Source organism: Pinus tabuliformis, chromosome 6 (assembly GCF_031772625.1).
Source record: "Pinus tabuliformis cultivar Carrire ecotype Pingquan chromosome 6, CPIR1, whole genome shotgun sequence".
Taxonomy (NCBI): Eukaryota; Viridiplantae; Streptophyta; class Pinopsida; order Pinales; family Pinaceae; genus Pinus; species Pinus tabuliformis.
The window spans coordinates 2019488297-2019499017 of NC_142292.1; the positions used below are offsets into that span (position 1 = coordinate 2019488297).

The 10721-nt window shown below is 36.6% G+C and overlaps 1 protein-coding gene across 1 annotated transcript; it reads right to left on the reverse strand.

Moving 5' to 3' along the window:
- Nucleotides 1-1822: 1822 nt before the first annotated feature.
- On the reverse strand, nucleotides 1823-3383 carry LOC149267351 (disease resistance protein L6-like). Its single transcript, XM_089411111.1, has 2 exons — nucleotides 2723-3383; nucleotides 1823-2606 (listed from the first exon to the last, which is right to left on the reverse strand). Exons 1-2 carry the CDS (start codon nucleotides 3250-3252, stop codon nucleotides 1823-1825), a joined length of 1314 nt encoding a protein of 437 aa, XP_089267237.1. The 5' UTR covers nucleotides 3253-3383.
- Between the last annotated feature and the right edge of the window lie 7338 nt (nucleotides 3384-10721).

Consider the following 10721-nt stretch of genomic DNA (forward strand, 5'->3'; position numbering starts at 1 on the left):
CTGCTCATGTGTTATCAGTGATGCATGTAGCTCATCAACTGAATAGTTTGAGAGATCCTTTGTCTCTTCAATGGTGGTGACTATGGCATCAAACTTTGAGGGTAAGACCCTCAATATTTTCTCCACAATCCTTTTGTCTTCAATGGTTTCTCCATGAGTTCTCATTTGTGTGATTACACCAATCACATGAGTGAAGAATGAGTCAATGTTATCTGACTCCTTCATGTTCAAGTTTTCAAAATCCTTTCTCAGCATTTGTAATTTTGCTGTCTTCACTCTCTCCATGCCTTGATAGGCTGTCTTAAGGGTTTCCCATGCATTGTGTGATGTTTTAGCTGCTGCTATCCTTGGAAATATACTCTGGTCTACTGCTAGATGCAACAATAAAATGGCCTTTGCATCCTTCTTCCTATTGCTCTTCAGGAGATCTCTCTCTCCCTGAGTTAATGCATTGAACTCAGTTTCATCTGCTGGTTCTTCAAAACCATCTTCAACTATTTCCCATAAATCTTGAGAGGCAAACAAGGCTCTCATAGTTATTGACCAGTAGTCATAGTTCTTCCCATTAAATTGTGGGAGCTGGGTGTTGAACATACCCATGCTTGTGCTAGCCATTCCTTGACTGTGTATTTAAAACAACTGACTGCTTCAACAGTAACAAACAAGAAAGCTTTGAAGAATACCTGAATCCTTCGCTGTCTGAGTCTTCTAACTGCCTGAGAGGTTTTGCCGCAGCAACAACCTTCTCCTTTCAGCTTCTTTAACTTCTTTAAAGAGCCTAAGCCTTGCTCTGATACCACTGTTGGGAATTTTTGATGGGGAAAATACCAAAAACCAAGAAAATAAAACACAGAGGCAATGCTCTGTTTTACTTTACTCCAGGATCTTTTTGTGCATACGAAGACTTAAAAAAAATTCAATGAGAGACAGAGTATTTCACCACCATAAAATATTTCTATTCATTAAAACCTGATACAAAGATTTACCACTGTAAAATCCCTTTTATATTCACTGCTGTGAAAAACAACTTACTGCTGTAATAAAAGTTTACATATGTTTACTGCTGTAAAAGAAATTTACACAGGCTTACAAAAATCGCTTCACCATTTCCTTTGTGCACTGCTGTGCAAAACCACACATGGTTTTTGCTATTCCTCTGTTTTTCAATGCCTCACAAAACATTACAAAATATATTTGTGCACTGCTGTGCATACATCCTCTGGTTCTCCACGCTGCTGCGAACACTTACATATCTCTCATATTACCAAAAAAAATCAACAACACAAATATACGAGCTCTATTTTTTACGTATTACATTGCATAAAAAAAACTGACCATACCTATGTTTAAATGCCCCATACCTTGTCATAAAAAAACTTACGTGCTCTACATAATAAACTTCACTATTCTACCTACCACTATTACGTTTCATTAATTAAAACACATGGTCAACCGAAACTTATATTTACTTCACGCAATATTTAATTTGACCCAGGAGTGGCAGTCAAACTCAAGAATTTAACCCACGCAAACCTTTAAATGCACCTCGTACGCAGCTTTGGTTTATCAACAGTTGAGGAAGGTGGAGCAGATCGAACGGCGGATAGCAATATCGGAAAGCCAACATATGGTGAACATTAACTCCCGAGATTCTTACGTTGCGTTACGTCAGGGCTGAACCACGTGTCAGCTTCAAATTTTCTCGGGCCCTTGTGTACGAAAACCATTCTCTGCAGGAAGGCGGTCCGAGAAATCTTTAACCTGGTTTGTGGTTTTGCAGGCGGTTTTGGTTGATAGCGTACGGCAGCGTTGAAATTAGATTTCAACAACTGGGAAGTATGCTTCTAAGTTTATTCAATTGGGATTCCCAGTAAGATGTGCTCTTTCCCTTTAGAAGTGCCCCAAACACCTTTAAAGATAATGGTAACCCACCACAGGCTTCTACGAACTTCTGTACCAATGATTCAAATGCTGAGGGTGGATGTGGCCGATTGAAGGAATGCATGCAGAAGAGCTCAAGAGAATGTTGTGTTTTGAGGCCAGTTAGGGTATATATTGAGGACTCTTCAACTCCTGAGCTTATGAGAACATCTCTGTTCCTAGATGTAATCAGTACTAAGCTATCAGGGTGAAGAACAGTTTGATCTGGCAAAAGTTCATAAACCTGATCCGCCTTATCTACATCATCTAAGATTAACAAAACGTTAGGAGATGAAATATGCTTCTTCAGAATCCCTATTCCTTCGTGGACGCTGACTATTGGTTTATCCCCTCCGCTCAAGCTCTTAAGAAGTTCTGTCTGCAACAAATTTAAAGAGCCCTTATCTGCATTATCTCTAACATCATATAAAAAGCAGCATTTACTATAATCTGATCTCTTTCTATTATAGAATTCCTTTGCCAGCGTGGTCTTTCCTACACCACCTAACCCCAGGAGCCCCAAGATCCAAGGTTTTCTACCCTGCTGTCGCTGCAAAGAGACTGTGTTTTCGAAGTCCATTACTTTCTCATCCAAACCTGTTGGATGTTGAGCAACGACCAGGGCTGGTTTCTTCACCATTTTAAAGACCCCTTCAACTACCTTATCTACTAGCTCCCCCTCATCTCTGGTTATTAACAGAAAAAAACAGATAGAACTAATGAGAAACAGAAGTCTAAAGTCTATGTATTTATCATGTAAAATAAAATAATATAATAGCCAGAGGGGAGTTTGAGTTTTTACCCGTTACAGGCTTCGAGCTCAAAACCGCTTATTCCTGCAACATGAGAAAGAGCATTTCTCCAATTTTCAATCGTACTGGAGTCGTATCGCGGCTTCTCTTCACCAGTTTCAGGATCAAACGTAGTCTTCTTTTCTAATTTATTGAGGGTTTTAGCATACCCTCCCTCTTTTCCCCGTGTCCACCTAAGCTCAAGAGGCTCCACACGGTAAAATACTGGAATTATTGGAGATTTTGACTCCAACATTAGGACGAGTTCATTTAGGCACCAGATTGATTCAGCATATCCAGTGGAGAAAATGGCCACATGGACAGAGGCCGATCGGATGGCGCCTTCAATCTGAGAAGTGAAATCGTCTCCTCGTTGCAGTTCAGGGTGATCCAGAAAGCCTCTCAATCCATATGAAGAAAGACGGCGGTAGAGATGGCTAGCAAAAGTTTTCTTTACGTCGGGACCACGATGGCTGATAAACACATCGTAGTCGGAATTCGTAGCAGTGGAGGTGGAGGAGGAGGAGGATGATGCAGCCATTACCGATAGGAAAATAGAATGGAGGCGATGTAAAAGATGTTCGATGCTACTGAAGCAGAGGGGATTAGCTGGGCGTGGGTGAAGAAAATGAAATTTGGGAAAATTTACAATGAAAAACAAAACGCTGAACTGGGAAAATTTGAAAAGCAATGCATCTGTTTTGCAGAGAAATTTAAAGACAGTAAACCCTTGAGCGATCTATATTCCCACTGAACGTTTTTTCAACGGCATCAAGACGACCCTATCTCTCTGCCTCGGTGAAGTGAATATGGTCCACAACTTGGCACCATCCAGAGTCAATTAAAAGATGTACACAGCGCAGAAGGCAGTTGGATATTTACCTTTTACTTCTGCATGGGCCGCTGGATGGGTAGGTTGTCCACTCACCACAAGCTTTTCCCGCACCCCCTTAGAATTTAGTTTTTTGCGTGTGATGCACGACAAATTTTCACAGACATTGGTCAAACTCGTGCCGGATTTAATCCTCCCTAGCCAAGTGTCAAAATCGTGCCAGATTTAATTGATCCTTAGAGAATCGCTATTATACTGCTTCTTGACACTCGATTTTATTGATTTCCATCACATTTTTGTTAGACCGCATTTGAACTCATACTGGTCTTGATAAACATAGGTTTTAACTCGATGTTTTTTTAGGAAATTTTAATGAAAAAAAAGACAATTAATGGTGTTAAGCAATGATATATGCTACGATAATCATGGATCCTCTTTTACATAATGACATACTGAATTTTGATGAAGATTGCAGTTTTTATCCAGAGAAAAAGAATACTCGAAATTTCTATTAAATGAGAAAAACCAGTATATATATTATCCTAAAAGAGTTTATTATGATCAAAATAAAATGTTAACACTTTGCAATTACAAGTTTCTAAAAGGACATAACAAATTAAAACATATATGCTTCTCATTGAGCTGTGTGTTCCAAACTAATGAAGTGTAATCATATTTCTTAAAAATACATGCCCAAAGCAAAATCCACAAAGACAAAAATGATGTGGCAACAAATTATGTTAGGGTTGTTTTAGTAAACTTGACTCGGTGAAGATATTGGTGGTATTATGGCTCCAAGTATATGAACATCCATGGTTTTTGCCCATGATATTCGTTTCCAATGAAGCCTATATAAAGGCTAGAAAGATTAAAGACAAATCGTCTAAGTGGCCACTGAGAACACAATAACGGTGTCTTTAGACACCACAATCTCTCTCAGTGCTCTGTGATCCCAACATCTGGTATCAGAGCCGAAGGTGAATAGAGAGATCTAGAAATCCTGGTGAATGTGAAGTGAGGATGGTCTGATAAAATATGTGTGCAGTGGTGCAGATTAGTAGGAGGTAGGTCGTTTAGGCTCCAAGCTGAAGGTTGAAAAGTAGTACAACATCGTGAAGTATCTTTGTGAGGTGCACACTCAAAAAGATGGAGACACAACTCTAAAGGAATGATGATGTCATTCCATCAGTAGAAGAAGATATTGGTGGAGGTTGGAACGGAAAGGAAGTTTGGTGCAAAGCACTTTATTCTAAAGAAACCTTATTTTTCAAGGTTAGGAATAAATATCATCCAGAAAGTTCATTTGGTATCGATTGTGAGCGAAAAAGGAAACAATGGTATCAATGTCCATCATGACAATAATTCTTGAATGTTGCCTAATATTGAGTGGATCAAAAATCAATTCCTTCTTGAAGCAAGAGAATGGAAATGTGTTGTTGTTGTGCTGGTATGGCCTGCGAAGGAGTTGAGGCAGGTGAGGGAGAAATTCCATAAACTCGCAGAAAAGTAGAGAGCGCAAGGCAGAACCCACCCACTGTTAAAGTGTCTTTTGAGCAGTGGTTGTCACCATCAAGTGGAGCCAAGCGAACCTGCCAAAAAGTGGTCAGATGAGGATAAAGAAGAAAAAGCATATAAGAGAGTGCATTGATTTGATTTCAAGCATGGAAAGCAGAGGAGAGACTGGTGTAGAAGATCCAAGCTAGCCTATCTGTGGAAGTTATGTAGATGTGTATTGGTCATTGTGAGAAGATTGAAAGACTAGAGCCAATGGCCAAGTGGAGTGGCATGAGTATTAAACTAATTTGCTAGAGAAAGGGCCCTATGGTAGTGGCAAAAGAGATCGAGTAGTGAACTATGAGAGTCATGCCTAGATCGCACTTTGGGTAAGACCTGTAGGCATTCAAAGCGGTGATTAGAGTTTCAGTGGAGGGTGTGGTTATAGATCTGTGTCAACTTATCCCTGTTGGTGATGAGAGTTTTCAAATAGTGACAATAACAAGCCGTCAAGGGAAATTGCCCAGAAGGGGCCAAGTAAATAGGTGACATTGTTATGATAGATGCCTAAAAAGCCATGTTGAAGAGAGTCAAGTGCAACAAATTAATTTTAGAGTGCATCCCAAATGGAGTTTGACCAAGAGATCATGAGGGTTGCACTCAAAGCAGCAAAGGAGAAGCTGCTGAGTATTTGATGAATAAGCGCTCAATGAAGGATGAGTATATCGTTTGGGTTGTGAGAGCCTTCAAGAGAATGGATGCGGTTGTGTAGGCTGCATGCAGAATAAATCATGAGGACCGGAGGCCTGTTGCTGAGAAAGCTCTATAGCAGAGATCAAAATGAGTGGCAAGGCAATGTTAAAAAGGACTACACCAATGACAAGCTACTGGTGGTGCAACTGCAAAAATCGATTTAGTGGATGGATGTGATGATAGAGTGTCGAGGTCAAAGTATAGATTGTGCAAGGAAATAAGCCGAGTAGTACGATGGATGAAAAGAACAAAGATGGATGGAAAGAACAGAGATGGAGTCAAGAGCACTAAAGGTTATGAAGGAGCTAGTCTATAAGTGTGAACACCATAAGATTTTTGGTCCAAGTTGTGAAATCTTGTGATAGGAAGGAATTTCCTTAAAAAGTTGTAAGACCTATGTTCAGGCATCCAATTTGCGCGGGAGCACGCATAGTTGTAAGGCCTTAAAGAGAATGATCAGGCATACATGCAATGCAAGTGGTGCATGGAGTTATCAAGCTGCGCAATGGACCACTTAAAGAGATACAAGGGTGACAGGTGTATTGATATCCTAGCTTGATGGGGGGAATGTGAGATCTGAGGTGAGATGGTTGTGGAACCATGTATGCAAAAAGTTATCCTAGATAATTGGTGGATACAATGGCTAGTTACCCATGTAACCTAGTAGATGGAAACTTGTTTATATGGAGTGCAATAAGAATGAATGGGACCAAGTCAATCTCCCATAGTCAAGTTTAAGGGGGGGATTGTTAGGGTTGTTCTAGTAAACTTGACTGGGTCAAGATATTGGTGGAATTATGGCTCTAGGTATATGAACATCCATGGTTTTGGCCCATGGTATTCATCTCCAATGAAGCCTACTTAAAGGCTAGAAAGATTAAAGGAAAATCGTCTTGGTGGCCACTGAGAACACAATAACGGTGTCTTTAGACACCATAATCTCTCTCGATGCTTTATGATCCCAACAGATTGGATCGCTTGAACGGAAAAGTCAAACAAGATCGATCTTGCTCTCATCCAAAACCGCCACGTCTAATCTAAGTCTAAAGGGAAAAGAGCCTGGGAATACCTGCCAACCTTCCTTCGGTAACCCATTAGTTGCATTGTTATGTTTCCTACAAACATGCTTAAAGGAGATGCGAGAAAAGGATTGAATTAACATCTTTTAACATCTTAATACCAGTCAACCAATTAACCAGGGAGGGAGGCAAAAAATTAGACTTCCTTGTAACCCCATCAGTAATGGTACTAAAGTCACCATAAATAGAAATACGATTCAATTGTTGCTTCCTAGCCAAGTATAACAACCCCTAAACGGCCAAATTTTCTACTCTTAAATTTATGCCCTCATCGCCAAACCAGAAGAAATGTAACTAAAACTATGGACAAATAATCAACAGAACCCCACATCCACATTTACCAAATTGTGATGCACCATCAAAGAAACCTGTTGGAAACTCTACTTATAGAAAATTCCCCATCAACCTGGGTGCCCTATCATTTTTTTTACCTGTTCCATAAACTCTGACCATACCTATACATTGGTACAAATATTTGCAATATTCATGGGCCTCCCTTCAAATATCACTGAGTTCCTTTCTTGCCAAACCTCCTAAGTAATGAACAAGGGGATATATTTGATCTTCCCTCGTTTCTTGAATCGCCATTGATAACACGCTTCCAACGAAGGGAAAGACCAAGTACGATGAAACTGGAGCCAATCCAGTACCCTCATCCACATTGCAATAAAAAAAGGGAATTGTAAAAGGAGATGTGCGACATTCTCCTACTACTCCCTGTAGAAGGAGAACCAACCCGAACTGAGAATGCCCCTTTTACAAATATTATCCCATGTAAGGATGTGGTTTTTCGATGCCAACCAAAAAAAACAGATTATTTTCAGCGGGACATTCCAGCTCCATACCTTCTTGTACCAGCATTGGTTTATCAACTGATAAGATTCACCAGAAATATATTTGTAAATCTCTGAAACTACCACACTTCCAGATCAGATGGATCCTTTCCAAACTAAAACACCTCCACGTTCTTTTCTAACCATATGTGTATCTAAAGATTCACAATGTAACGGTTCCAGAAAACTGCATTTGCACCAGACAAACCCATCTCGACAACATCCTTCCAAGACAGGTAAGAGAAAGAGTCAAAATTGCATCTAAATGCTTGGTCAAGGAAGAGAATACCCTTCGCATGCAAGACATCAATGACACAAAGGGGTGGTTGTTTTTTATTACACATCCCCTATATATAATCAATCCCAATCATAATTTTTTTATATTTACCAAAGGACCAATGCAGATTATCAAACAAACACTTTATAACCTCAGTGAGATTATTCCATATATGAGATCCCTTTTTTATTCCAACACCACCACGTCGGTACCATTCCACCAGGGACATGTGTCTCAGATATTTGTCATGAATAACATCTTTCCATATCCCCTTACCGAAAAATGCCCTCCATAAAATTTTGGTTAGAAGCGCCCATCCAAACATCTTCAAATCCAATAAGCCACATCGACCTAATTATTTTTCTTTTGAGATGGTGTCGAAACGAACCAGATAAAATTTATGTTTCCCTCTACTAAGACAAAATTCAAGGGCAGTTTTTATTATTGAAATTTAGCATTAATTGTAAAGATTACTAATTGAATTGTTGTTTTAAAAATAAGAATCGAAACCAAAATAAAAATGAGAAATAATAATAATTAAAAAAGATTAATATAAAACGATATTGTATTCATAATAAACCTTAATTAATATTATCAATCATTTAATTTATATAATTTTATAAATTCTTTTCATAGCAGTTAAAACTTTTATAGAATTATAATAAAATAGAATATATTTCTACAAATATACAAATTAATAAAAATAAATAAATAAATAAATTATGTTTATAATATTATAAGCCATTTGATTATAAAAGAATCTAACGAAAATACAAATATGAGATTGGTTTCAAGTTCCCTTCTACCTATTCACTTTAATTGAAGTCCATTTACACAATTTTCATGCTATAAAATGGAATAAAGTCTTTTCATAGCAGTTAAAACTTTTATATAATTATAATAAAATAGAATATATTTCTACAAATATACACATTAATAAAAATAAATAAATAAATAAATTATATTTATAATATTATAAGCCATTTGATTATAAAAGAATCTAGGAAAAATATGAGATTGGTTTCGAGTTCCCTTCTACCTATTCACTTTAATTGAAGTCCATTTACACAATTTTCATGCTATAAAATGGAATAAAACTCTACACATTTGCAAAGTACAAAAGTTTAGTGGTGTCATATACCATGTGATTGTAAAGAATCCAACTCGACGCAAAATATGAGAAATCTCACGGTCCCTTCTACCTCATCACTTCAATAATTTGGGTTCATCATTATGTTTTTCATGTTAGAGGATGTTAGAGGTCGTAATTGAATAGTAATTTCACTATTTTGAATGAAATAACAAGTAAGCTATTTTTTTGCAGAAGGAAAAAAATGTTAGGATAAAATAAGTATATTGTTATTTTTAATGGTTTGTTTATTTTGATGGTTGGTTATTAGTTTTTAATAATTATTTTTTATTATGTATATAGATATACAAATTTTAGTTGGGCAAAGTTGGTTGATTTTCTCAATAAAATTTTATTTAGAATTTGAAAGTGTAGTTGAGTTGTTTTTAATGTATAGGATAAATGTTTTATTTTTAGTTAAATATATTTATGTATAAATTCAACATAAATTTAATGGAATAAAAAATTCAATTTTGATGTTTATTATGATTGTGTTTATGTGAGTTTTATAGTTGTGTTTCTTTTTCAATTATATTGTATTAAATTGGTTAAAGTGATATATTTGGTTTAAGAGTCAATCTTGAAAAAGATTATGAAGATACCATGAAATAAAAATGATGTGTATTTAGGATGTTTAACATGGAATCAAAATCATTTAAAAATAAATAAAAAGAAAAAATAAACATAATCATGAAAGGAAAGTATCTGCATGTTTCATATTGTACAATATATTAACGATAGAACAATATTTTCTTGTAGTAAAAACAAAGTAAATTATGTTTTTTTTCCCATTATGTCATTGTGTGTGGAAAAAACATGAAAAGGTTGTGTTGAATGAAAGGGATGCAAACGTAAGATTGCTACAATAGATTTGTTGTAGTTCTTGGTTTTGTGTTATGGAATTGATTGTTTTTGGTCTTGCAACTTCTTGTTGATCCTTGGGACTGAAAACATTGGAGAATCTCACTAGAGGACTACCATATATTTTCTTAGTATGATGATTATGGTGGATGAATTGTTGTCCAATGGAAATTGGCTTCTTGTGTTTAGATAGCCAGTGAATTAAGGTTGGACAATATAATTTTCCTATATTATCTTTTGGCATTTATGAAATTAGATGTGCATAGTAAGAAAAGTAAGATGGTGTTACTAGTCATGCATTGACTTTGGGAATTTTCATATATATTTATTTTTATGAAAAATAAAAGGCATGTTAACTTCTTTCACACTAAGTTATTTTACTATGTGAAAAAAATGAATGTGTGAATGAATTCCAAGTGTAGTGTCTTCCAATATTTGACATGGAGAGTTTTAAACTTAATGATCTTGAAAAGCTTGAAGGAACCCCCAAGTATTCTTCATGGAAATGTTTTATAGAACTCATCCTTATTGAATGAGATGTTTATTCTCTAGTTGATGGATTATAACCAAAACCAAAAGATCTTGCTAAAGAGGTTGATTGGAATAAGAATTATATCAAGGCTCATGTGATTATCTAGTGAATCTAAGATTGTCTTCGGTTGTGGATGCAAGGAGTTGTAAGATAGCTAAAGATCTGTGGGGCAAGTTGAAGTCCATGAATGAATCTTTAAGCATGTCAAGAAGGATGTTAC

What these genes read in the sequence shown, in the direction of transcription:
- LOC149267351 (XM_089411111.1), bottom strand. Translation starts at nt 3,252, where the DNA reads ATGGCTGCATCATCCTCCTCCTCCTCCACCTCCACTGCTACGAATTCC. An exon ending in GAGCTCGAAGCCTGTAACGG is followed by an intron (nt 2,607 to 2,722) that starts GTAAAAACTCAA and finishes GTTAATAACCAG; the next exon opens with AGATGAGGGGGAGCTAGTAG.